The 27,881-nt window shown below is 39.1% G+C and overlaps 2 protein-coding genes across 4 annotated transcripts; one reads left to right on the forward strand and one right to left on the reverse strand.

Annotated features, from left to right (window-relative positions):
* Positions 1-4,836: 4,836 nt before the first annotated feature.
* On the forward strand, positions 4,837-8,665 carry LOC133727335 (glutamate receptor 3.5-like). 3 transcript variants are annotated; one of them, XR_009855125.1, is made up of 6 exons: positions 4,837-5,015; positions 6,314-6,398; positions 7,028-7,077; positions 7,376-7,480; positions 7,994-8,025; positions 8,134-8,665. XR_009855125.1 is itself a non-coding variant. In XM_062154925.1 (3 exons), exons 2-3 carry the CDS (start codon positions 8,010-8,012, stop codon positions 8,565-8,567), a joined length of 450 nt encoding a protein of 149 aa, XP_062010909.1. In that variant the 5' UTR covers positions 7,533-7,645; positions 7,994-8,009; the 3' UTR covers positions 8,568-8,665. The 3 variants fall into 3 exon arrangements, 2 of the variants coding, with proteins under 2 accessions (XP_062010909.1, XP_062010908.1); XM_062154925.1 differs by lacking the exons at positions 4,837-5,015; positions 6,314-6,398; positions 7,028-7,077; positions 7,376-7,480 and adding an exon at positions 7,533-7,645; XM_062154924.1 differs by lacking the exons at positions 4,837-5,015; positions 6,314-6,398; positions 7,028-7,077; positions 7,376-7,480 and having other exon boundaries at positions 7,750-8,025.
* A 1,373-nt stretch (positions 8,666-10,038) lies between these two features.
* LOC133727336 (L-ascorbate oxidase homolog) lies at positions 10,039-13,516 on the reverse strand. The gene is made up of 9 exons (XM_062154926.1): positions 13,258-13,516; positions 12,693-13,157; positions 12,469-12,578; positions 12,098-12,368; positions 11,678-11,777; positions 11,236-11,581; positions 10,771-11,136; positions 10,598-10,676; positions 10,039-10,475 (listed from the first exon to the last, which is right to left on the reverse strand). The coding sequence occupies exons 2-9, from the start codon at positions 12,837-12,839 to the stop codon at positions 10,281-10,283; spliced, it is 1,614 nt and encodes a 537-aa protein (XP_062010910.1). The 5' UTR covers positions 12,840-13,157; positions 13,258-13,516; the 3' UTR covers positions 10,039-10,280.
* Between the last annotated feature and the right edge of the window lie 14,365 nt (positions 13,517-27,881).

The raw sequence follows: 27,881 nt of genomic DNA on the forward strand, positions 1-27,881 counted from the left end.
TATTATTGATTTGTTATGTTAACTCTGTCCTTTTCTCATTTAAGTATGTTTGGTAAATGAATCTCACTGTATTGTGAGTGGACCAAGGACTGGGGGGGGGGGGGGTGGGTGGGTTTGGATCCCTGCATCCATTAACATGGTTCCGCCCCTGGTAATACTTATAACCGATTTCGAATCGACAAAGTGACAGCCCTAGAAATTTATTATGTAAAGTGACCCTAGCTTATAGAGTTATAGTGTTATTGGGTGCTAGACTAGTGCTCAATGTAGAGCTACACATAGGGAGCTACTTATTTTGGTTGATAACTTTTTTTTTTTTGAGTAAAAGAGGTTATCCCATTATGTAATTCAGCAAGCAATACAAAAAGAGCAAACAAACTAGTAATCTCCTAGTTTTGCTACAATCATTTGATCCACCCCTATGGGGTCGACAAAAAGAACCATTCCGTAGAAACTATTACAAAGCCACCCCTAACTAAAAGAGCAAACAAACTAGTAATCTCCTAGCACACCCACCTTTTAGGATTAAGCCCAAAACAAAGAAAAGCAGAGCCTCGAAGAAGATTAAAATACCCCCAATGGGGACAACGATGTCTCTCTTTTCTTTGCGATCTCTCTCGCTCAATGCAAGAAAGAAATAGGTCTATCATCTTTTTGTACAAAAAGAGGAAGGCTTTGGTTAAATTAAAAAATAAAACCCTAGAGCCCATATGGACCCAATTCATCCCACTCCATATTAAGCCCAATACATGAGCCCAATGGCCCAAATCCTCTGAAACCCTAGCAAACAGCTGTTCCACAACATAGCCGCTACCAAGTTGTATGTTGCCATCGCCGGAAGAGAGGTCACCTCTACTAACTTCCTTCAAGCCATCACCAGCATAGCCTGAATAGCCACCACGTTGAGCATCACCATCCCTAGATCGATCACTAGCCCAAGGAGCCCAAGTAGTAGAGTAGTCACCTTGGAAACCTCCATCCCCATAGTCGACAAGCGAGGAGAAACACCCAGTACGTGGCTGCACGAGCTATGAAACCAAACACCACACCGCCACTGTCACCGAATCTCCACTACCATTAGAGGGCCAAAAGCATAGCCCCCGTGCAGCACCATCGATGACATCAACATAAGAATTAAGAAGGGGAGGCCGGCAACACTACCCAACCTTCACTGCAATCCTCTTATCCGATAAAAACCAAGTCGGATCCAGTTTCCTCCGAGAAACAGGAAACAGGAACCGTACACGACACCAACTTGCCGCTCCCCTCCCCTATAGCCACCACCGGGATCGATCCTCCAAAGAACCTGTTTAGATCCAAACCCAAATCTTCCACACCGTAGCCATCGCTGAAAGTGGCACACACACAAAGGATTAGCAGACAAAAGCCTGCCATGGTCTACATTGACAAACGGAGAAGGTACAAGAGATTCACGCTGCAATGGATAGCCTCTCTCAAACCCTAGCAGAGCGCTAGGTCAGGGAAAATCCCAACCATTACCGAAGACTTTTTGTCTGATAACTTATACATCACTTGAGATCAAACAAAACAGATTACCTTACTCTTAATTCTAATTAGTTGCATTTTCTCATAGAACACAAACATAATTTTTTTTTATGTTCCATAAGTATTCAAATAAAAACTGTGTACCATTTATAAAAGAAAATGTATATATGTATTCAACGGATGAATAAGAAATAATATCCTAATACATCCCTTAACTATAATATATATTATGCTTATTTTAGCTAGTTTTCCTAGCTTTCTACCTAATTTTATAACTATTTAGGGCATCTTGCTGAATATCCAGGTCCCCTATAATATAAATGTGTTCCAAAGGTCGAGAGTCCAGACTCTGTGATCAATAAGTACGTTGTAGCATGACGGTTTTGTGGCATATGTTATAAGCCCTTGAGGATCAACAAATTTTCCAGAGCTGGCCAAGTACCGGATATTTCGAAAATAGCTTGCTTTGCCGAAGCCTTCACTCGGAAAATGACCACTCCCCATTTGAGTTGATGTGTGACGACCCCCAATTTCTGAATTGAAAATCTCACCACGCCAACTAATTAACAACATTAGCACTGCCTTGTAGATATGGTAAGATGTTGTCTGGCCGGTATCCTAATACCTCGTTTTGCACCTTAAGCCACCACTGTCCAGCTGATTGATGTTGATCGAAATATAAAAATAAAATATTAATATTTAAGTTCCCCCAATAAAACTCTACGCATATAATTCAAAGAAGGGACATTTGTGATGCCTTTACCTTATATATACTTATGAATATCTCAAATTGCTTCCCATTATAGGTTGAAACAAGTTGTATGGGATAACCAAGGGCAAATTTTCTGCTTCCTTGGACAAAACCAGGACAATCAAGATTGAAGCAACCATCATGATAATTATGGCCCTTAAAAAGACAAATTGCATTAGACATATTAGTTTTTTTTTTAAAAAACAGGAGAAGCTTTATTAACTAAATACGATTTACATGCAAGTGGCCTAGTGGTTCTTGCCTAGTTGAGTGTGCTCCCCAACCTAGGTTTGAACCCCGAAGCTGTCAAAGTGGCCAGACACTCTGATGCAATATGATTTACATGCAAGTGGCCTAGTGGTTCTTGCCTAATTGGGTGTGCTCCCCAACCTAGGTTTGAACCCCTAAGACAAATTGCATTAGACATATTAGTTTTTTTTTTAAAAACAGGAGAAGCTTTATTAACTAAATACGATTTACATGCAAGTGGCCTAGTGGTTCTTGCCTAGTTGGGTGTGCTCCCCAACCTAGGTTTGAACCCCGAAGCTGTCAAAGTGGCCAGACACTGTGCTGCAATGCACAGTTGGAGCATTTCACATGCGCCGAAGGGGTTTATCTTGGGCCTAGGAAGCCTTTGGGTTCCCCTTAACAAAGTCAAAAAAAAAAAAAAAAAAAAAAAAAAAACTAAATACGATTTACATCGTACATAAGGGCATCCAGGATAAAGTCTGGAGCATTACCAAACCAATTACAATGAACATTGGACTCATAACTATAACTGGCTAATCTATGGGCAATAACATTGGCCTCTCAAGGGACAAAACAGATAGTAACCTCCCTATTCTCAGCAAGGAAGTTCTTTAGATCTGTAATCAAAGCACTCAAAGAAGAGAGATCTGCAGCTACTGAGTTTATAGCTTGAACCGCAAGCAAGCAATCACTCTCCACAACTGCCTTTGTGATATGCATGGTAGATAGCAACTCTAGTCCATTCCTCAATGCCAGTAGCTCAATGTGTAGTGGGGAACTAACAAATTCCATTCGACAAGAGAAACCATCACTGAACTGACCCTGGGAGTTCCTAAGCACGCCCCATGTACCCCCATACTGAATCGAAGGCAAGAAAGCGTCATCTACATTCAACTTCAACATCCTGTCTTCTGGAGGACACCACTTCTTTTGGGGTCTCGGCTGGTCCTGCTGGGGGTTGACAGTAGATTAATGTGCTTGTAAATATTCTTCATACCATGCCATAGCCTTGGCTCCAAGCTGAGCACTAGTTTGAGTGCGGCCTCTCCATAGAGTATCATTCCTATGCTTCCATACGCTCCAAAGGAGAAAAAGCAACTGATCAAAAGATTCAGGGGCCAACACTACAAAAAAGAATTCATTTAGCTTCACCAGTTAGCGTCGGCGTTAGAATGCCGTCGCCATTGATCAAAAATTCGCTACGGCAAATGCGGTGTCGCAAAGAGAAAAATTATTTGTCACGGCATGGCGTTGCCGTCGCATAAATGTGCCTTCAATTGCTACGGCATATTTTTTCCGTCGCTAAATTTCTCTACTTTTAACTACGGTAGGTTCTGCCATCGTCTATTTTCATTTTATACATTTTTTTTTTTACTTTTGGGTGAATATTGGTGCCAAAGTTAAACATATCGGCAAAAACTTTGGGTTTATGAACATTGTTCTTGTTCCCGCTCCCTCCATCTGCTATTTCCCGCTCCCTCCATCCATTCCCGACAACGAAGTCAACCATAGCAATCCGCGAAGTCGACCGTAGCAATCCGCGAAGTCGACATCTGCTAGTTCAGCTCCACCTCCTTCCAATTTTTCTTCCTCCTCCGTTGCTCAGATCCTAAACTCTAATACCCAGAAATCAATCAGATCTGTTTGTCTCTCACTTTGTGGACTGCATCTTGTCGATCTCCACTCTCAAAACAGGTCAGAAGCTCAAAGCTCACTTCTTTTCATGTTTTGGGAGCTAATTAATCAAAACCAAGATTCGATTTGGCTTGGGTTTACTCCAGGGAAGTGGTCTTTTATTTCAACAAATCAAATGGGATATTTGTTTTTCTGGGCTTTGCGCACTAACAAAAATAGTAAATATTTGATTTGTTATGTAACTTTGATTTGCATTGGAATATTTGGATATATAATCTAAATGTCATAAATCGTTCATCATATATCTTGTCCTCTTCTATCTATATATATCTATCTGTTTTTCATGGATTGAGTGATGCTTGAATTTCTTCTAATCATTTTTCTTATCTTTTATTTGTTTAGTTCTCTCCTTTGGGTAATCTAAAGGCCACAATATGATTGGCTTATATTCTCGGCATATGTTATTTGATATGAGCTAATACTGTGGTTATTTATGTAAGAATGAGAGAGCAGAAGAAAGCAGAAAATCTGATAGCGCAGGCAGAAAAGAGAAAGGTTTGCAGTCTATTTTCTTTTCGAAACTTTGAGATTTGGATGAATAAATCTCTGATATTTCTTGCGCTTTATTGGTAATTGCAGAGAGAAAATGAGAAGCTTCACTCAGAAATAATTGAATTGAAAGACCAGCTAGCTCCAAGCCAAACAGGCAGTGAATGAGGATTTTGAAGCCCAGAAGAAGATTAAAGCACTTGAACAAACGTTAAAGGAGAAGGCGCAGGAGCTTACTGATCTGTCAGAATTTTACAATCCACTGATTTTCAAGGAGAGGAGCAATAATGATGAGCTGCAGGGGGCCCGTAAAGAGTTAATTGAGGTATGTTCATATTCTAAACATGAAATTGAGGTATGTTCATATTCTAAACATGTTTTCGATATAGTTTATAAACTATTTCCCTACACTATATATTGGAACTAACGCATGATTAAAATCAGAATGCCTTGAATAAGTTACAGTCTCTTGGTCATCTTTGTTGATTCACTATTTTTGATAATCGATTTTGTTGGGAAGAAAGGGGAAGGCATTTTTTGGATATGTAGAGTTTTTCCTTTGGTCTCTGGGACTCCCTTAGCCACAAATAGGATTGTCAAGACACAGACTGCACCATATAGGTAGTATGTTCCTGTAAAGCAGATCAAATTCATGTACATAGTGAATCAGACTTCAGTAGTGAAACAATATAAATCACTTGGACTAATAACTTTGGTTCACACGATTTAGGGCCTGTTTGGGATTTTCTTTAGTAAACTGTTTTTGCTGGAAGCCTTTTTGTTACATGCACATAAAATTTCAATATTTACTTCACAGTAAGTGTGTCCTCTAAAAGCACTTGGACATCCTTCCTTAGGTGCTTCTACCTACCTACCCGAAAAACACTTCTAACTATTTCTGCTAGCTGTCAAAAGAGCTTTTGTCAGGTCTACTGGTGCTAAAAGAAACCACACTTACCTGAGGAACTCCAGTTCATAAGAGAGTTGTAAGTATAGGAAACTACCCAAGCACCAGACCAGTTCACAAACCCACCAAGCTTCCACCCACTCCCTTCACATTAAGTAGGCCACCATTTCATGAATATTCAGTTGGAATTGAACATATGCAGTCAATTAGGTTTGGTAGTCTTTTACATTATATATATATATATATATAATATATACATACATACATACATACATATATATATATATATATATATATATATATATATATATATATATATATATATATATATATGTATTGGTTTTTTTTTTTTTGGAGGAATAGAGGAAGTGACAAGTTTTCCACATTTACCTCGGGCATTATCACCCAAGGGCCTGCTCCCATACCAATTGAAAAAAATGCAACGTAAACCTGATTTCAAAGAGAAACAGTACAAACCAAAGTAAAATGAGAACCTGCAATGAAGCATAAACATGAAAGTGACAGTACTTTTCAAGTTTGTAGCTGTAACGAGTCCATGCATGCCTATAATTAAAGCGCGCACACACACACACACACACACACACACACACACACACACATATATATATATATATATATATATATTCATATAATTCGATTTGGTTTTTCCATACATATGACTTTGCCAGAATTATTCTTTTTGTTTTTGGTTACAGGTTCTTTGCATTATAATCTCGTTGTTCTCTCTGTGTCATTTGTCTTCCTCTTATCAGAAGCTCTATCTACTGGTTTTGATTCCAAGTAAGGCTCATCTTTTCGTTATATTGTTTTTAATGATAATATTTGGTTGTAAATGTAGTGGAAAGTTATGCCCTTGATCTTTGTCTGTTGCATTTTGTTTTAATTGGCATGTTGGGGTTCTGATATAAAATCTATAACAGGAATTCTATAATTCTTATTATTATTTTTATTACTCAATGTCTTCTCCAAAGTAATGAAGCTCCCTTATCCTGCATGTGTTTTATGACTTTGCATATATTTACTTCCAGTCAGAAAATTACACGATTATACTGGAGCTTAATGACAAGGGGTCACTAGAATTTTGGAGGTTTACTACTTCTTTGCCATTATTGTGGGACTGTTATATACTGTTATATTAGTTGAAATACATATCATGAATAAACCTGCGTACCTAGTTGGAGTGAGCAGTAACTGCTTTTCTCTTCCCTCTTGAATTCATAAGATATGGGAATGCTTCTGATTCAGATTTTGATTGATATGCTATTGATGCATTTATATGTATTTGCTATATGATTTTTCAGTAGTGGTATCATGGGAGCAATATGATTTTAAGGACTACTTCTAGTCTCCTCGACATATTTCTTGCTTTTACCTTTACCCCCTTTCTTTCTAATGGTATCATGTTTCAGGTTGAACTATATGGAGAGGTCTTGGGAAACAGGATGAGGCTAGGATGCAGGTAATTTATCTCTTCTTCTCTTCTGTGGGTGTTAATACTAATCCAAATGATGGCACTTCTCAGGTTTTATAAATCCCATATAATTCTCATCAAGAAACTTAAATATTGTAATTGTCACAAAGCAACTTCAAAGTCATTTCAGACACTGAATGATTTTAACCTGTATATATATGTTACAGTTATCATTTCTTGATAAAGAATTGTTAGAAGTGTATTATCCTATTACTACATGGGCTTGGTTTGGGATTTCTGGATTGCTGACTAATGCTCAATTCCTTTTTGCAGAACTTTGATGCAGCTGTTGGGGATGTTACAATAACTACGAATAGGACAAGAATGGTTGATTTTACACAGCCTTAATTACATGGAATCAGGACTAGTTGTAGTTGTTCCTGTCAAACAGGTAAAATCAAACCCTTGGGCATTCCTGAAGCCATTTACTATTGAGATGTGGTTAGTCACCGGTGCATTCTTCCTTTTTGTGGGAGTTGTTGTTTGGATTCTAGAGCACAGGATTAATCACGAGTTCCGTGGTCCACCAAGGGAACAGCTCATGACTATTTTTTTGGTTAGTATGTTCTACATCATTAAGGCCTCTGATTTGTTTGAGACTTTCTGATTCATATATTCATAAGGTGTCTTTCTGGAAAGAAAAATGCCCAAATTCCCCAATTGATGGACCTAGATGTTGCCTGGGTGTGGGGTGCCTATTAAATCACTTGGTGATGTAATTGAAAAACAAAAAAAGTCCTGAAAATCATGATTGTGGTTTGACATGTGCAGCAATTGGCATGGTTATGAAATTGGTGAATAACTTGAGATTTCTGTAGTTTATGGAGTAAGAATATGACTACAGCTGCCTGCAGATTTTTGATTTTAGCTGTGTAATTTTACTGAAACTGCTTTTTCCTTGCAGGTTTAGTTTCTCGACGATGTTCTTCTCACATAGTATGTATTTCTCACATAGTATGTATTTCATGCTTAATCTTCATTGATCTCAGGAATGCAATTCCTGTTAGGAACTTCTAACATCCTCTGTTACTGAACTTGGCTCAGGAGAGAACACTGTGAGCACTCTAGGACGGCTGGTGCTGATTATATGGTTGTTTGTGGTGTTGATTATCAATTCGAGCTATACAGCTAGTTTGACATCGATCCTCACTGTACAACAGCTGACATCACGGATTGAGGGGATAGACAGCTTGATATCAAGTAATGATCCAATCGGAGTTCAAGATGGGTCATTTGCATGGAATTATTTGGTTAATGAGCTCAACATAGCGGAAGTTGTCAAAACAATGGTTGCCAAGGGATATGTTCTGGGACAAGATGCATTAATCAAGGGGATTTGTCAAAACAATGAGTCCTATCAAGTATCGGCTGCTACAACATCCAAGGTTTATGAGTTAGCAATTGAATATGGTCTCATCAAGGCAAAGAAGCTTTTCAATCACCTCAATAGCTCAGAGTATGTAGGTCATGATACTTAGCCTACTGGGCGTCAGCATTATGTATTTCAATTTTTGAATGTTTTTGTATTTTTCAAGATTGGTGAGAAATAATGTGAAAAAACATGAAATTTATGATTTATATATATGGCTTCTTTTGCTCAAAAGAAAATCTGGTATGCAAAATTGCATGCTAGGTTTTTTTTTTTTTTTAATCAATAAATGCACTTTTGCGACGGCAATGTTGCTGTCGCCAATGACCTTTGGCGACGGCAAAATCGCTGATGGCGTCGCCATTATGCCGTCGCCAAAAATCATGCGACGGCGTAAATACCGTGGCCAAAATTCATGCGACGGCGTAATTGCCGTCGCAAATAGCAATGGCGACGCCACCAACGACATCGGCAATTTTGCCGTTTCCTAACCGTCGCCGTTGGTCTTTTGCGACGGCAATTTGGCTTTTGGCGACGGCCTTGCGCCGTGGCCAATTGAATTCTTTTTTGTAGTGTGAAGTGAGCCGGGCCTCGGCTAAATATTTATTATATCACGGCTCACTATGACCCAGGCCTGCTTCATGTGGGACTCGACTTAACGTCACGTAGGCCTTGCCAAATTTAGGTTCAAAAAGGGACTAGCAGCGCCTGACGTCGAGATTTGGCTATTCGAAGGATAAAATTGAGTTTGGTTTCCGGCTTGGATCGGTGCGAACGATCTGTTTGAGGTCCTCTGATTGGCGTATTTTGGCTGAGGAAGAAGTGAAGGGGATACAATCAAAGGTGCATCATTGACTTTGGCTTGCTCTGCTTGTCGGTGAGTGGGTGTTGATTTTAGTGGATAGTGACTTGGGATTTGATCGGCATCAACCAGAATAGATCTGTGAGTGACCTGTGGCTGATCAGTGTTTGGTGTGCAGATTTTTTCCGGCGCTGTAGGACCGTGTTCAGCTGGAAGAGTTAGCAATTAGAATTCTTGCCAGCGGTGGTGATGGATTGGCGGCAGGGGGTGCAGGTTGTTTGTGCTCCTATTAGCATTGTTTGGATTTTGCTCTTTGGGCCTCAAACTTGGTCTTTTGGGTGTAAGTTCACATGGCCAGCCTAATTGGTTTGGTTTGGTTCTTGTGAGATTGATCCCATGCTACTTGTCTAGATTACTTTATGATTGTGTTTATGCTAGCGAAAGCTCTTTTAAGAGCCGTAGTGCTTGGTTTCATTGTATCTCAATTGTGTGTTCGGCGCGTGTGTGGAGTCAAGTAGAATAGATTGCCTACAAGGCGAAGTGTTTTTGTTTGGTGTATACTACTCGATAATCAAATTGTGTTATATGGAGTGGTCATCTTTTGTACTATTCTGTACCCAAATTAGGGTAATATATTAAAATTACATTTTATAATTTAAATATGTATTTTGTTTATTGAATTATCTGGAGCACTAAAGTTCTCCTATGGTTAATTGTTTTGGACTCATTTCATAATGCATAGGAAGCATAATAGAGGACAAACATTGATGCACTGAAATGGGGAGGTAGTATACAATATAAATGAACTTATAACGACAACCAATTGAGGATTGTGGTTAGAAAGAAATCTAACACAATAATGACACTTTGAAACATCTTGTTTTTCCTCACCCTAAGCCTGTTTCCCCAATCCCAATTTTTTGACAGTCACACCCTCGTAACTGAAATTTAAGAACCACCAAGTGAAAAAACAAATGAAAGAACACAGAAGATTACATCAAAGACTAAACAGCTTTTCTATCAGTGATGGGCCTTGCCACAAAATAATGCATTTTGAGGGATATCATTCTCAGTGAAGAGGCTTTTCTCATCGTTCCAAACTCTGATATACAATTGCTGACCCAAGTACCTTCTTGACCAAATTGCAGACCTCAAGTTCCACATACCCTTGTTGTCCAAAGACACCATCACAGCACTCCAACCAAATGGATATACCTGCCGATTTCACCAATTAATAATTCGATTAACAGTGGTGATGATTGGTACAAAAATTCGAATTTATTTTAGCAAAGCTGCATCTGAACATTAATCAATAGAAGTAACCTTAATCCAATTACCTGAACTGTGTGTCTTGGTACAGCGTCTGCCAAATTGTAGCGTCTCCTCATATCTGGGGTCCAATTTTTAGAACCATATCTGAACATTTGAAGAGTGACAGGATTAGCCAAATGAAAAGTATTCAATCCTACCAACAGATCTTTTGTTGTGCATATAATAGTTGTATGCCTACCCAACAATGTAGAAGCTATATCCATCAAGATGCCAAGATTGAAGTGTGGGTTCGGTGTTCTGGAATACGATTTCCACGAAGTCATGGAGTGTGGTTCCTATGACCGAGGCACCAAAACTTGCAGGGCCTGGAGTCGGTGTGTCCTTGATTGTGTTGAAGTTAAATACTCCAGGGATGTTAAACCAGTCAGCCAGCTTCAAGGGGGTCTCTGGATCAACATAGGATATCTTGTTTACAGCATAGCGAAGCTTGCCACCGATCTTAGTAGCAGAATTGGCTAAAACAATTGTCCTCACTACTTTAATGGTACCATAATGGAATGAGCCCTGAGGGTTAGGCCTGGCTGCATTTGCTGTCAAATTCAATCTTCATACACAAAAATGGGATAGTAGATTAGATGCCTAGCAAATTGACAAATTTGACAAATATGGCAACAGATATATATCATAAGATTGTGGTTGCTACCTGATTGTCCTGGCTTGCTTCATAGACCAGTGAATGTGATAGGTTGGACCAATAGGCAATGGCCCTGCAGCCTTGATGCTAGAACCAGCATATCGAAGAATTCCAGTGGTTGTGAGAATGGGCTTTGTGAATCGGGTAGAGGCCACAATGAAATAGTCCTTGACTGAACCGTGTAAGGTGACCAAAACAGCTACAGATTGGCCTGGATGAACGTCAAGTGAATCATACACCTCTTGCAAGGTATTAGCTCCTTCAACTTCAACAAGCGTCATTGTATGACCCTGAATCCTAAAGTTGATTGAAGTTGCTATTCCCACATTTGATATCCTGAATTTGTAGGTCTTTCCTGAAAGAACGCACCGAAAGTATGAGTACAAAATTTTCAGAAACCGGTAATTATGATACCCAAAGAAATTATGGAGGGGGTTATGCCTGATGTTACCTTCTTGACCAGTGAAGATTGCGGACCTATGAAGCCCATTTATAAGAAGACCATCAGGAAGAGGAAGAGGATTGCCAGAGTCCAATTTTTGTTGCAATACCTGTAAACATAAGCACAGATATCAGAACACTCTTTTTGATATTTAATTGATAAAAAGATAACTATATACATAGAACTCGATGTAATGTTCCATTGTCAGAGTAAATTGCATTACTATATTTCATTATTTTGTGAATCTTGATTTCTTGACCACATTTTCAAACCCATCCGATTAATAATTTAGATTGATTAATGGTGTTGGCAGCCTAACATGTAAAACTTCCTGATAAGAGAACACCTCTCTACATCTAGTACCCGTGCCTAAGAGATTAAAGAAAAGGATTCGAGGATATATGATCTAGCAGTTGCATATATACATACCTTGTGGTTAGTGTTGTACCAATCACCAACAAGCACGGTAAACTCTTCAGCGGGTATAGGATATGGGACAGCAATCACAGACCTGTGTGCCACATTGAAACCCCCAAAACCACCAGCAGCTCTGTGAAGTTTCGTTGAAGGGAAGTAACTGAAGGTTCCAATCTGATCCTTTGTTTGAAACTTGTATCTCCAGCTTGTGTTTGGAGGAATCGGGCAATTGGTTCCGAGAACTCCATCTTCCCATGTAGACTTCCTCTGTTTAATTCCATTCCTGATTTCACACCAATTAAGATCAGAAAGTAAAGCCTATAAGTAGCGAACACAAAGTTTTTGAGTCTCCAACTACGAAAACTTCCAACAAAAGTACTGACCATGTAATGAGGAAAGGTTCATCCAACTTATTAATGACATCAACGATTATGTTGTCATTAGTCACAGCCTCAATTGTTGGACCAGGAAATTGACCATTAATAAGGATAGCCTGCAAAATTGAGTAACAAACAGTTGTACATCAACCACAAGTAACAAACTTACAAGTAGAAAATTTGCAGAACTCTATAACCCGTAACACCGTGTTAGATCAAAAGACAATTACCTGTCGAGGAACACCCAATGGAGAAACTGATCCGTATGTAACTGTCCATGTAAAATATCTATAAGGGTCTTCTGCATTGATGATGCAGAAAGCACTCAAGCCAACCAATGTTCCAAGAAAAAAACGCAGGAAAGAGGTTGGCCTCATTGTATAAGCTCCTCTATATTCCTCCAAGTTTCAGATTTCTGCCCAAAACAACAACACGTTTCACACAAAGCTAAGTTAGCACCGAATGAAAACACTACATTCAATCTGAGTTTATCGTCCCCCAATTGATCAAGAGAACGAGACGAGGAAAATTGAAGGTGAGAATTGGTGTACTGTAGTTGAGTGTGAGAAGTGATCGAACACCAGATGAGGTTATATAAATGGTCGCGGGTGCAGCCAGGGCCAGCGTGGACGCGAGGACCGAGGAAGAATCGAAGCTCATTTGCGGCGCACTTCATGCTTTCAGCACCCAGCTACCTGCATATGCTACTCATTCTTAGCTAGCTCAAAATTTGAACTAAATTAAATTATTGAATTTGACTAATGAGTTAGCAGCTAGTGAAAGTGTAGTGTGTACGTGACGCGGGTGAGGTGGACTCGTCGGTGCGCGGTGGTGGGAAGGAATAAGATTAAAGCAAGCGGGAGCTGCGCAGCCGAGAACGGATCGTTGTAAAATTAGTTTATCTAGAATTAAATGGAGGACTGTGTAATCACTGGTGGGATTAAATGAGTTTTAGATCTCTGACATGATCGGAAACAAAGCAGAAAGCGAAGACAATGGGAGGACAGTGTGGTAATTTTCGTCGTGGCGCTCTGTTTCTTCTTCATCGTCTTCAAGTCCCCTCTTCTTTCCCGCCATGTTGGCCGTTGACAGTTATTGGTAGTGAGCAAGTTGGGCTTCTTCGGCCTCGAATATACCACCGAATATGTACTGCTGCTACTTTTCAACTTTCCTATTGGGCCAAAAAAAACTCCAGTTTACCCAATCCGCTAAAATTTATAAATAAAAAAAGACAGCTAAACAAATACTACGTGTCTTACTCCCACTCCAACACCTGTTCATTTTTTCTTCTGCCTTCTCTTCTCCTTCTCCATTGAAGTCGAACTGTGCCCGAAAGAGAAAATACTTCAAATCTAATTCAATCGCACAGAGACCAAACAAGAAATCTGGGAATATGATAAAAGTTTCAAGGATAATTCAAAAGTAGGCAAAGTATGAAACCAAATTCCAAATTCTCAAGATCCCAAATATCTGAACGATCCGTAAAATGATGAAATCAATTTGGAGTGGAGAACTTGAAGTTTCAATCCCTAGTCAAAACGAAGGCAAAAGATTGAACTGATTTAAGATTGAAATTAGAGTGAGAAGTAGGTTTTGTCGTTCCAAGTTCAGTAATCTAGCTTTTAGTTTGGATAAAGCTTAATTTTATTGTTACATGTTCAAAGCTTAATTCAAGATTTCCTTTGAATGCGGAGTCTGGGTTCAGAGAAATGGTGAATTTGGTTTCACAGAAGAAGAGGAAGAAGGAGAAGAGAAGGCACCGATGTTGTAAAAAGGAAAAAAAAAAAAAGAGTCTTGGAGTGGGAGTGTGACATGCAAGAATTGATTATGGGCAGTGAAGTATTATTCAATAAAAAATAATTAAAAGACAGTGAGCGCACAAGATCACAACTATTTGGTTATAGCGGTATATATTTTTTTGGGGTTAAGCCCGTATGCCCAAAAACTCATGGTATTTTGCCCATTTGATCCAACATCTAGGTATTTTGCCCAATTACACAACTTTTAGGGGAAAAGACTCATAAGGGTAGTCCTTTCTAAAGTAGTGCCTAGTATATCCTATGCTGACTTTTGGGTTCAAAATTCACTTTTTCTTAGAAAACCCTGTTCCAATTTTTGAGAAAAACAAAACTAGCCTTCAACATGCCTAAGTTTTTCACCTAACGGCTTCCTGCCTAACGGTTACTTTAACAGGCGGAATCACTGCTGCTTGTTTCTATCCAAAGCTGTGGCAAAGTTTTACTAAGCTAAAGGAAATCTGAGCCTAAAGAGAGTATATGATAATGGCAGATCACAAGTAGTAAAACAACAGATAACGGATAACTTTGTTGAAATAAAAATTTGATGAAGTGGGTGAACACACTGGAATTATTTATATAAACATAATTACAAGCTAAGAATCCAGAGCCTCATTCTCAGGTAAACAGCTAAAAAGCTGTTTAGCTATCCATGAGAATGATTACAGTACTTACTTGTAAATGGAAGCACACTTCACACTAGACAGGAAAGAAAGATCACACTGCTACTTCTTGAGAGAAGACTCTTCTGCTCAAGTTCTTAAGCTATTTTACAGATTGTGGAAGTTTTTGATGTGTGTGGTTTTTTCGTTGCCTTTACAAATGAAACTCAAGCTCCTTATATAGAGAGCGGACTCCAAACTTAAATTCAAAAACATAAAATATACAGTTCAACTCCGTGATTTCCTGCTTTCCTGAGTGCTCCTATTGGTGGAGGTCGGACAAGGAAAAGGCAGGTTCCCTTTTGGGTGAAATGTTTTTCACCTTTCCTTTTTTGAAAAGCAAAAGTAGCTTTTGGGAAGAGTCCAAAAGTACTTTCGGTGTTTTCTACACCTGCTGCTTCACATGTTCTCGTCTGTTTCAGAGTGGTGGCCAAAGACAAAGGAGTTGTTGTCTGTTTGGGCCATACGAGCGGTTGTTGCATTGTCCTCGACGTCTGTATCAACATACATCTTGTAGTGGTTGTCAATTTCAAGTTTTTCCACCCATTGCATGCATGCCATTGTCGAGTCTATCTCATTTCTGGTGAGAGATAGGAATAGGTCACTGCTGACTACGTCAAGGTGATCGTAAGCAGTGATGATTGTCTTTTCTCCTGCTGCCAGGAAGGTATTGTTGACATCTTCAGAGATGATCTTCTTGATGTAGTCTAAGGCCATGGCTTTCATCCATGGGATGCTTGAGTTTGGTTGGCCATTGTATGCTACACAGGCTGGTTGAAGATATTTCCTTTGAATAATTCTCACATAATGATATGGAGGAATATATTCAACCTTATCGTTTGCCTTCTGGATCCATTCTGGAGGAGTGGATCTGAACTTCAGTCGAAGTGTACAGTCATTTTTTCTGATATTTTTGACTGTGTTGACAATGATGGGCGGCAAACCTTTTAGATCATCATTTGTTTTGCTCCATAGATTATGGACAAAACCATTTTCAACAAGCCAAAGCTTGTGTTCTTGAGGATGTTCACTCTGAACATTAACCAAGTATCTTCCAACGTATGCTCCTGAGACAATGAAGAGGGTTGGAGGAACAAGGTCTTCTGAATTGTGTCTTCCTATCAGATTGTGGAAATCATGCCAATCTGATTCAGTGAGTGCCATGAGAGGGATCCTAGCACTTTCTGGATGTTCAAGGAAGTTAATTTTTTCTTTCTTTAGCACTCTGCTGTAATTCTTCGAACTGTGGTCTTGCATTCTCGTATAGTTCTTCAGCTAATGCAAAGAGAGCTGGAAACATGAGACCACTGCTTCTTTCCTGAAAGGCAAACAAAAGATTATCCAGAATTGCCTTCTGGTGGCAAGCTAATCTCCTGCCAGTTCTGAACACAGGAGTATCGAACGTTCGAAGTTCATAATTGAAAACATTTATTACTCCAGTTGGAGTAGGTTTGCTTTTTGGCAAAGCAACAGCCTTCAACGGTCTTGATGAGCCTTTACCGTCTGCCGTTTGAGACGGGCTAATCAATCCTTTACCCTGGGATTGATCAGTTGTGGCTAAGCCTTTTGAACTTAGCAGGAACCTCTTGAGGAATTTTTCTTTGGGATCCTCATCGGTTTCATGTTCTTTCCCAGCTCTTCTGCTTCTGGGATTGCGACCTTCGTCGTCGTCATCATTTCTTTTACTGAACATGGCTAATTCCCTTGTTAAGGCGTCTGGAAGATAGTTCTTGTTTCCTGCAATTAATTCAACAACATAATCATATTGGTTAAGGAATAATTGCCAGTTAGCTAGTCTTCCTCTATCAGCAGCTTTATCAAGTTTGAAATTTTTGAAATTCTTTACTCTGGCACAATCGGTGCGGACAGTAAAGGGTTTTCCAAGGAAAGCTGGAGAATTTAAAATTGTTTTTTTGACAGCCAAAATTTCTTTTTCCCGTGTGGGATAATTCAGTTCTGCAGGGCTGAACTTGCCACTACAAAATTTACAGATCTTTTCAATGTTAGTTCCAGGCTCTTTCGCCAAAACAACACCGGACCAATAATTATCACTCGCATCTGTCTGGAGGATAATCTCATCATTCTCTTCTGGTTGTTGAAGAGGAGGGAGGTTTTTGCAGAGATTTTTTATCTGCTTCACCGTTTTTTCATCATCTTCTGTGAAGTTCCATTTTCTTTTGGAACTTGTTTTAGGTGATAACATTGCTGTTAACCCTGAGATCTTGGGGATGAAATCTCTCCCATAATTTATGACACCAAGGAATCTCTCTAGACTTTTGGCATCAGGAATTCTATCTGGGAATTTCCAGATTTTCTCAAGGATGTGAGGTTGGAGTTTTATCACTCCATTTTTGATATTTATTCCTAGGAAATCAACTTCATCAAGGATAAAGAAGATTTTCTTTTCTCCTAGGATAATTCCATGCTGAACTATCAGCTTTACAACCTCATAGAGGTGTTTCATGTGTTCTTCTCTGTTTTTGGAGAAGACAAGGATGTCATCTATGTAGACGACGCAAAACTCCGCGACATGCTTGAATATGTTGTCCATCTTTCTTTGGAAGATTGAGGGAGCTTGCTTGAGACCAAAAGGCATTACCAACCATTCGTAATGTCCTTGTGGTGTTCCGAATGCAGTGAGAGGCACACTCTCAGGATGCATCTTGACCTGCCAGAAACCCGACTTTGCATCGAATTTCGAAAAGACTTTCGCTCCTCTGAGCTGGTTGATCAGCACTCTTACTTGAGCAATTTGATAACCGTCTTTGACAGTCTTTTTGTTGACATCTCTGTAGTCAATCACCATTCTAGCTTTTCCTCTTAGCGTTTCTGCATGGTTTCTCACGTAGAATGCTGGAGCATGATGAGGGCTAGTGGAAGGTTGAATTAATCTCTTGTTCAGGAGATCTTCAATATCTTTTCTGAATTCTTTTTGGTCTTCCTCTTTGTACTGAGGAATGGCTTTGACTTGACAGATAGCATTCATGTCATGCAATCTTAATTCACAGACCACTGGGTCTTTTTCCCAAAACTTCTGAGGATCTACATCGATGTTCTGCTCGAGTAGTTTCTTGATTCTTTCAAGATTGGGAATTTTCTGAGACTCAAGCTTATTCTGAAAGTGCTTGAGGTTATGCTCATGAATGAAACTAGCTTCTTCTTCTTCACTAGTTTCTGCTTCTTCTTCTTCTTCGTCAGAAGATTCTTCAACAAGTAATTATTCTTGTTGTTTGATTTGGAGTATGGGTTCAAATTTGGGTTTGTAGGTAAGATCACCACAATTCTGTTGCGATCTCTGATATTGGGTAGTGAAGTTTGGTCCTACCACACTTTTGGCTTGAGTAAGCCTATCTGCCCAGAACACCCGTTCTCCCTTTCTGAAGCCGATTGCTTCTTCATCCTGAATAAATCTCTGTTGGAGAATGAAATCATTACCCAACAAGAAATCTGCGCCTTGGCCTTCAGATTGCCAGACATTATGGATGGTAAATGTTCCTCCACCAATGGTGATATGAACATTTTTTGCTACTTTATTCATGGTGAGATGGCTTCCATCAAAAGTAACACCAGTAGCTGTTTTCTTTTCTTCTTTCCAGAGTTTTTCTGAAATTGCAAATCTTTTTGCAACTGTAAATCCTGATCCATTATCTACAAAGGCATGTAGATGATATTTTTTATAATCAGGGAATTTTAGTCCAATCTCTATGTAGTTGCTGTATCTACTTGTAGAGACGACTTTCGATTGCTGAAGCTCATTTTCTTGAGCTTGTTCCTTTGGAATGAACGGTTTACATTCTTCTGGAACATTGTTCTGAGTGGGAGAATTATCAAAACTAGAAGGTTTTGTATCATCCCAGTCTGTAGGAATTATCTCTTTGCTATCTGGATTACTGAACCATGACGGAGGGTCATATCGGACTTTATAATCATACTTGCCAGAAGGTTGGCCAAGTAGATCCCATGTTTCAGTAACTGTTATAGCTGCTTCTTGCTTTTCTAAGAGATGAACAGTTTCTGGTGGTTTCACCAGTTCTATATTTTCTGGTATTTCAACCAGTTCAAAGTTGTCATCGATTTTTTCTTCGATGATGTCTCCCTTTTTCGAGGAAGATGGTTCCATGGTTTCCCGGAACAAAGTTTCTACTTCTTTCTCTTTTTGTTCAGAGAAATATTCTTCATATTCTTGTTCAACCAGTTGGCTGACAAGACCATTCTTGGTTTTTCTTCTTGCTTCAGCTATGAAGCATTCTTTGTGATAAGTCTTTTTTGACTCTTCACAGAACATAGGGAGACCATTCTTTTCATGACATAAGCAGTAGTCACAAACGAATGTACCAGGGTTCACCTGATAAGAAGACATTAAGGATTCTGTCTTGCTTTCTTCCCAGTTTTTGATTCTCAAAACATTCATTTGTCTGGATTCGAAGTACTCTACTTCAGAATCTGTCTCAGACTCAGATGAATCTTCTTCTTCAGACCAGGCAGAGTAAACTGACCTGTCGTCTTCTTCATCATCAGAATAAGCTATTTCGTAGCCTTTCATATTTGCAGATTCTACTATGTGCTCATATTCTTCAAAGAGAGCCTTAGTAGAAGATCTTTTACCCTTTTCCGGGCATTCATTGGCATAGTGCCCTTCAGCTTTACATAACCAACATCTGCAAGTTTTCTTGCTTGGTTGTTTATGTTGATGAGTATTCTTCTTTTTCTTGAAGAATTTCTTTTCAGGATTTTTCTCCTGTTGTTTCTTGTAATTGGAACTTTTCTTGAATTTCCAATTCTTCCTTTGATTGCTTCTCTTGAACTTTTTAGAGTAATATTTTCCTTTCTTCTTTCTGTGGAACTTGGATTCATGACATCCCCAGTTGGTTGGCATATCCAGTATTCCGTAACAGAAATTTTCAACTCCTTTGAGTTGTTTCTTGGCCATCTTAGCTCTAAGATTGGCTTTGCATTGTTCTTTCAGTAATTGCCGGATTCTGTCGGCAATTCCTCCAACTGAAAATCTTTCAATTGGTTTTTCTGCTATGCTTTCTCGCACAGCTGTTCTCCATGGTTCAGGGAGTTTCCTGTGCAACAGGTTGACTAGATCAGTGCTTTCTAGTTCACCAATTGTACAGTAATATTCTTGAAATTCATTCAAGTATTCTTCAAAATATCTCATGTCACAAATTTTGAGAGCATAGATATTTGATTTGGCCGTTTCTCTGGCCTTTTCACTCATATTTGCAGAATCTCCACAGAACTGATCGTACAGGGGTACTGCAAAATCATACGGAGATTTTGAAGCTTTGATATCTTCAAGCCATTCTTTTCCTCTGGCCGTTTCTTTGAAAGAGAAATAATATTTCTTTGCTACTCCTGTGAGAGTAGTTTCAAAGTACATCTGAAGATCAGGAGCTTCGAATTTTCCAAAGGTGAGAGCAGATGCCATCATCAGGCTGTCTACCCATTGGTCAAGAGTTTTTCTCTTGTCTAGAGTTTTATCCAGGTCTAACCAGATACCAAAATTGGTAATTGGTACTCTGGGTATCTTGTCCTCTGGGACAAATCTTTGAGAATTTCTTTCTCCATTTCTGCCCGTAGGGGCCTTCTGTATAGGGAGTTTTACCTTTCCCTTTTCTCTGGTGATGGAAGTTTTGGAGCTTTCTCCTTCTTCCATTTCAACATCCTGGTAGGGAAGGAGTTTTCTTTCCTTTCCTGGACTGAAATTTTTCATTTCTTCGATTAGTTTTTCTAATCGTTCTGGATTTTCACAATTCTCAGCTTCTTCATACAGATCATAGAGCTTTTGTGCTCTAAGCATGTTGACTGGTCTGTTTAGATCAGCTTCAAGGTCTTCTTCAGTAATTGGATCTTCAATAGTGGATTTTGTGCCACTAGTACTAGCTTCTCTAGTGCTGTAGCTTCTTCTGAGAAGATTTTTGTTTATCCTGATATTCTCAGGACAGACATCACTTTTTCTGTGATTGTCAAAATTTAGACTGATTTCTCCGGTCTTTCTGCTTTCATAAATTTTAGCTTTTGCACTTTTTGCTGCTAGCTTCGGACCAAATAATTTCCATTCAATAGGAAACGTTACTTCATTCCAAGTAACCTTATGGATCTGTTGTGAATGGTTCTTCTGACTGGTGAGGAATCCAGTAGTAAGACCAGGGATGTTTGATATCCTTGTCTTTGGCTCTACTGTAGTACTCATCAGTTTATAGTATATCCTGTATACTATTGCCAATTCTTGCATATCTTTTTTCATAGATATGCCATCTGTCTTGACTCTCAGTCTGAGACAGTGAGCTGCATCTTTCAAGCTGGTAGAGAAGTTGGGGAAGCAGTTGAAATATGCTACTTGGTTGCACAAAGATGCTTCAAGGGTTCCCAAAAGACTAGCTTGAAAATCTTCCAGTCTATTGTCTTGTAAGACACATAGAACTGAACAGTTTATGCCTTCACGAGCTAGAAGCTTTATGCCTACTTGGACTGCTCCAATATGCATAAATTGATATTTTTTTGTTCTGGCCCTGGCGACTTCATATGGAGTGATCATTAGTAGATCTGTTTCTCCTGTTGTAGAGGGGGTTGTAAATTCCAGCAATTTGAAATGATGGCTGTCCATCAGGTCAAAGGTTCCCCTTTTGTATATTTGTTTGAAATCTAGCTTTGGAATTGAGGCGTTTTTTACCTCATGCTCGATTTCATTGTATTCAAATTCTTCAGAATTTAGGAGTTGTACTCCTTTCTTTTTCCCGAAGATGCTCATCATATTGACATCTCGAGTTTCTTTCGGGTTTTCATACCGAATACTAGTAGAACTAGTTGCGGGATCCAGAAAAATCAAGTTTGGAACAGGATTCTCTGGTCTTTCTAATGGTTTGAATCCATTAGCTTTCTTTTTTACTGTAGGCACTTTCTTGTCCTTCAGTATAGTTTTCATAGAATCCATCGTTTTTTGCTGTTCAGTGATTTTTCTACTAACACTTGTTAGCTTTTCTTCTTCCGTTTTTGGAAGATCTTTGATATAATCCAGTTTGTTTTCCAGTTTTTCTAACTGGTGGATTATAACAGGAATTTTTTCTAGATGTTCTTGATATCTAGATATTTCTTGCTGCAGGATCTGATATTTTTCATCAGAAGATTTTAATAGAGAATTCAGTCTCTCTATTATTAAATCAGACATTGTCCCCATTGGGGATTCCCCTGCTGAGCTATTTTACAAGCTCTGATACCAGTGAATTGCGGATCTAACCAATGCTCAGGTAGTCAAGAGGTTTTTGTTCCTCTTCAAGTACATACAGAAGATTATCAATATCTTCTTCTAATTTATAGATCCTGGTTTGGAGTCTATAAATAATATCCCAATAGTTGGGAGTTTCTCTGTTAAGACGTTCTCTATAGTCTTTCAATTTTTCCAACTTTTCTCTTTCTTTTTTTTCAATTCTTTGCTAGTGCTTTTACAAATAGCATTTAATTCAAGTCTGTCAACGATCGAAATTATGAATAGTAAAACTAACTGTTTACCTTCGAGATAGAGGATGAAATTTAGCTGCAATTATGATTTAGACAAATAAATTCAAGATGGGCCCACCACGTTTCATCAAAGGAAAATAATAGTAAAAGCAATATTTGGAATAAGAGAGAGGGGTACTTACGGGATAAACATTTAAGTGAAAGGAATAGTTGGGAGAAAAAGAGAAAACTTTTGTGTGAATGGGGTTTAAAATAAGTTGGTGGAGTGTATGGGGTGGTATTTGGTATTTTCTGGGTAAGTGGTCATTATCCCTATTTTTTTTTAAGTGAAAAGTTTGAAGTTCAAATTTCATAATGATGTAGTCGTCTGTATAAGAAAAAGAACAGTGAAAAATTGTTATTAATTTTTTTTTCTCGTAAGAAAAATGAAGTTAAGTTTGAAATCACATTAATTATCATGGAATGAATAAAATTAAAATAAATAAATAATAGACTTCTATAATTTTGAAAAATATGTTAATGGTAGTCCATAAAAAATCCACACTGAATCAATACATTATACATATGTCTTGCCATCTCATAGAATCGATTATATGTTAATCGATTAATAGACCCGCTGGTTTGAACTTTGAACCAGTGACATATTATCTTTTCGAAACTAGGCATATATAAGGTGTAATGATCAGAAATATGTTTGCACGTACAACACTACATGTTAAGCAGAGAAGATGATGAGTGCACAATGTAGGATACTCTAATATTATAATTTTAACATAGGTTGCTCCCACGTTGATAACTTACAAATGTCAGAAGTTAGCCTCACGATATTATTGGTTATAGCTTAACTACATAGTCTGCATAATAGCATTTTGATTTTTGACCAAGATCATCAAGTATGAACACCCTCCTTCTCCTAGCTAGTAGTAGTGTAGTACCACTGTACCAGGCTACTAGCTACTAGCTAGTACCACAAGCTTAAGGTCAATGGGCCGGGAGCTTTATTGAAGGGCAAGTCAACTATTAAAGTAAGAACTGGCAATGGATGATGGATCCAAGGACAGATCTCATATGGGAAATCAAGATCCTGTTAGTTGAATAGTTTCTCTGGGAAAAAAAATATATTGCTTACGGGGAACACCAGGATGCACGTGGAATTCAATTCCAATACATGTTATATTAAATACTCATCATGTGGCTATGATATATGGGATTTTGATTTGGAGTGAAGTCTCCAATAAGATTGTTTCTTAATTTATGGTTCTCCAACATTCCTGTCACGTAGTTTTGCCCCCAGCAACTAGTGTTACTCCTCTGTTCTGCGCATGTCTCTAATTCTCTATAGGTTGGTACTTGGTGCCAAGAGCTAGCTAGGCAGCTAGCTGTTTAAGCCCACTGATTCTCAAGTTTATTGGTTCCACTTTCCTCTAGATCTTTTCGAAATAGTTATTTTCAGAGCTTTGAGAAATCGCATTCAAGTGATTCAACCATTTTCTCTCTCTCCTTTTTATCGAATTCAGCTGAATTGGGGACTGTTCAAGTCTAGATAGGCTTCACCAGGAGTCTGTTAGGCTACGACTAAAAGTTGGATCTTCTAGGATTCTTCTTCTTTGGAGTTGGTGCAAGTTGCTTGAAGGTTTCATCAAGTTGTTGTTTTGAGAATGAAGGAGGTTTTTGTTAAACTCTTTGGTTGCAAATTCAGCTTAACCTCTTTAGGTTTAGGGTTTTGAGGCCTTCGTGATCTGACTCGGTTGTCTGTAACTTTTGACAAGTTTCCTTCGATGAACTCTATGGCTGGTTGCTGGTGTAGCAGGCTAAAGAACAGAGGAAGAGATTGGAATAATCTGTTTGAATTAGATAATTGCTTTACAGTACAATGCCTAGATTTATACAAGGACTATAGTCTATCTAAGGTAAGAACTAATTGTTTGATTTACAGAATATATTGGATTGAAAGCAGATACAAGAAACTGATAACAATCAGTAAATCAATACTCTTTGATTTAGGATCAGCCATTGATTCACAGAGTAATTGAAGGACTGATCAATGCAATGAACCTGGACTATCTTTCTTGGTTATCATTCCCCCGCAAGCTGAGAGGACAAGCACGGACCGGAAGCTTGGATGCAAGAGACTGGAAACGCTGAGTAGATAAGCCCTTGGTGAAAATGTCAGCTGTTTGGTCAGCAGTAGAAACATAGGAAACCGCCAGCTCTTTTCGAACAACCTTATCCCACACATAATGGTAATCAATTTCGATATGCTTGGTTCTGGAATGGAAAACTGGATTGGAGGCCAAAGATATAGAGCTGACATTATCACACCAGATCCGGGGACATGAGAGAAATACATTAAGATCACGAAATAGAGATCGAAGCCAAGACAACTCAGCAGCTGTGTAGGCAAGCTGCCGATACTCAGCTTCAGCACTAGACCTGGAGACTGTTTTATGTTTCTTTGAGCTCCAAGAAATCAAGTTGGCACCAAGATAAACACAGAACCCACCAGTGGAAGGACAATCATCCGGATCACCGGCATAATCGGCATCCGAATAGGCAACTAACTTGTGAGAACCTGGCTGATAAACGAACCCATGATTAATGGTACACTTCAAATATCGGAGGATTCTTTTGACTGCCACCCAATGAACATTAGTCAGTGAGTGCATGAATTGACACACTTGATTGACAGCATAGCAAATATTAGGACGAGTGAGAGTGAGGTATTGTAAAGCCCCAACAATACTTTGATATTCAGAAGGATCCTCTAACTTGACACCATCATAGACACTAAGCTTTTTGCCAGATAAAACAGGCGTAGGATAAGGTCTAGAATCATGTAGCTTGGTCTTTTTCAACAAATCCACAATATATTTGTGTTGTGTCAGATGCAAATGATCACTATTATAAATAGCCTCAATACCAAGAAAGTAATGAACAGATCCCAAATCTTTCATAGAAAATAAGGAGTTGAGAGTATGAATGAGGTGTGATATGTGAGAAGAGTTGTTACCCGTGATCAGTATGTCATCCACATAAATGAGAAGAATGATATAGATGCCTCTATTATTGAATGTGAACATAGAGTAGTCAACCCGTGATTCCAGGAAGCCAAGTTCTTCTAAGTAATCTGAAAAGCACCGAAACCAAGCCCGAGGGGCCTGTTTTAAACCATATAAAGAACGGCGGAGCTTGCAGACATGTTGTGGGTATTGGGGATCGACAAAGCCAATAGGTTGTGTCACGCCCCGAATTTTGAATAGTAAATTCAAATCCGAAACATGAATAATTACAATTACAAAATCCAAATCTCGAAACTTCGAGTTCATTATTACAATTCACTCTCACAAGCAATATTGTAAAGCTCAAATGAGCATAACACACCTCACAACTTACAATTGCTGTAAAACTCTAACAATTGCTCTAACCGCACGATCACCGTCCTGGTTCTCCTGTCCTGTAGGATCACCCGCTACACAATTTGAATAGTGTACCGGGAGTTGCAACAACACAAAACCCGGTAAGCTTTTGACAGCTAGTATGAGTAAACAAGAAAGAACTGTTGATTTATTAAATTACAAGACCACCACAAACCCACGTTACTTTCTCACTCTCATATATATATATAGACACTTATGAGTTACTCTCAATTTAGCTCATAAGATCACTCACTCTCATATATATATATAGACACTTATGAGTTACTCTCAATTTAGCTCATAAGATCACTCACTCTCATATATATATATATATATATATAGACACTTATGAGTTACTCTCAAATTCGCTCATAAGATTTCCCAACATTTGGCAGACAGACTCATATATATATATAGACCCTTATGAGTTACTCTCAATTTCCCTCATAAGGTTACCATATATATATTGACACTTATGAGTTACTCTCAAATTCACTCATAAGGTCACTCCACATTTGGCAGACAGACTAGAGCTCTAACTGAACGTAACCACTCGTCCGGCCACAGACGTGATTACGATTTAATACTATTAATAACCACCAGCCCGGTACGAGAGCGTGATTCACTAATAGATGCCATGGTCACCTCGTGACCTAGTGATCTCCACAGATCACAACAATTTATTGTTCCTCAACAATAAAACTCGACACCTCTCACAATATATTGTTTCTCAACAATAAACTCAACACAACTCCAACAATACATATTATTTCACGTAATAATATATATACAGACATTCACACAGGAATGTCTAGTAATACCAACAATAGTTCGTATGATTGCAACAAAATAAGCAATTAATTGTATTGGGTTCGTAATATGAACCACGTGAGGTTTACTCACCTCTAATCCAGCTGCGTCTTCTTAACAGCTCCATTAACAATCTCACGAATCGTCCGCCAAATAAATCCATCGATCACCTAATCCAATAATGATCTTAACTTAGCCAACAACTCAAAAGCACACATATACGATGATCCAACGGTCGGATCGAAATTATACGATGATCCAACGGTCGGATCCTCACGGATCGCCCTTAGGATCATCCTCCAAAATTATCATAAAGACTCAGATCTTCTTGAATCACTCTAACAAACATCTCCATAAAATTATATGAAAATCCGACGGTCGGATTCTCACGAATCGCCTTCCGAATCACTATTTCTCAATTATACGAAGATCCAACGGTCGGATCTTCGCCCGTGACCTCACAAAGTCACCGGGACAGTCATACGATCAACATATCCAAAATTGAAGCAAAACCGATGGTCAGATCTTCACAGATCGTAAACCGAAGATAAACGTAAAAACGTTAAATAGTAACGTCAAAACGTAAATCCACTATTTAACAACTTTTTCTAACATGACCATGTTATATATCAAAACGCTCGTATGGATGCATAGATCATCGCCTAGATAATGAAAACTCAAAATATGGTCTGATGCGCCGCCACAAGCGGTGGTCAGTGGGCGGTCAACGCGGCGGTCAACGCCAGTCAACCACCTCCGATGGCAAAGTGACCAACTACAAACTAGTTCAAAATGAAAGGGTGATCGACTTCCATACCTGGAGCTAAGCCTGGTTCGGCCTAGATTGTCCTAGATCAAGCGTTGAAGTTGGATTAATCCGGAGCGTCTGATCTGATTCCAGATTGAATCAGAGCCGTCAAAAAAGTCAAACCTTGATCAAGCACTCTACACCCAAAATCGTCATGCAAGGCCTATATGGGGATGATCAGGGGGAGGAGGAGATCACGAAAATGGGAACGATCGGCCCATGCAACGCCGGAAAAATGGAATTCCGGTCGGGTCGGATTCCTCTTGGCTGGCTTCTTCGATCCGGGTCTGGGAGCAGCGACGGGGCGAGGCGACACCGGAGGGAGGCTCGTCGTGGGCCGGCGATCCCAGGGAGGCCCGGGTCCGGGGACGGAGGAGGCTGGAGGGTGGTGAAAAAGCCGGGTCGGGTCGACTAAGACCCGTCGGGTCTGAGGGTCGAAGGAAGAGAGAGAACGGAGAGAGCT

The sequence above is a fragment of the Rosa rugosa genome, chromosome 1 (assembly GCF_958449725.1).
Source record: "Rosa rugosa chromosome 1, drRosRugo1.1, whole genome shotgun sequence".
In the NCBI taxonomy this organism is placed as follows: domain Eukaryota; kingdom Viridiplantae; phylum Streptophyta; class Magnoliopsida; order Rosales; family Rosaceae; genus Rosa; species Rosa rugosa.

What these genes read in the sequence shown, in the direction of transcription:
- LOC133727336 (XM_062154926.1), bottom strand. Translation starts at nt 12,839, where the DNA reads ATGAGGCCAACCTCTTTCCTGCGTTTTTTTCTTGGAACATTGGTTGGC. An exon ending in GGTACAACACTAACCACAAG is followed by an intron (nt 11,778 to 12,097) that starts GTATGTATATAT and finishes TTATGTTTACAG; the next exon opens with GTATTGCAACAAAAATTGGA. An exon ending in AAGCAAGCCAGGACAATCAG is followed by an intron (nt 11,137 to 11,235) that starts GTAGCAACCACA and finishes TTGTGTATGAAG; the next exon opens with ATTGAATTTGACAGCAAATG.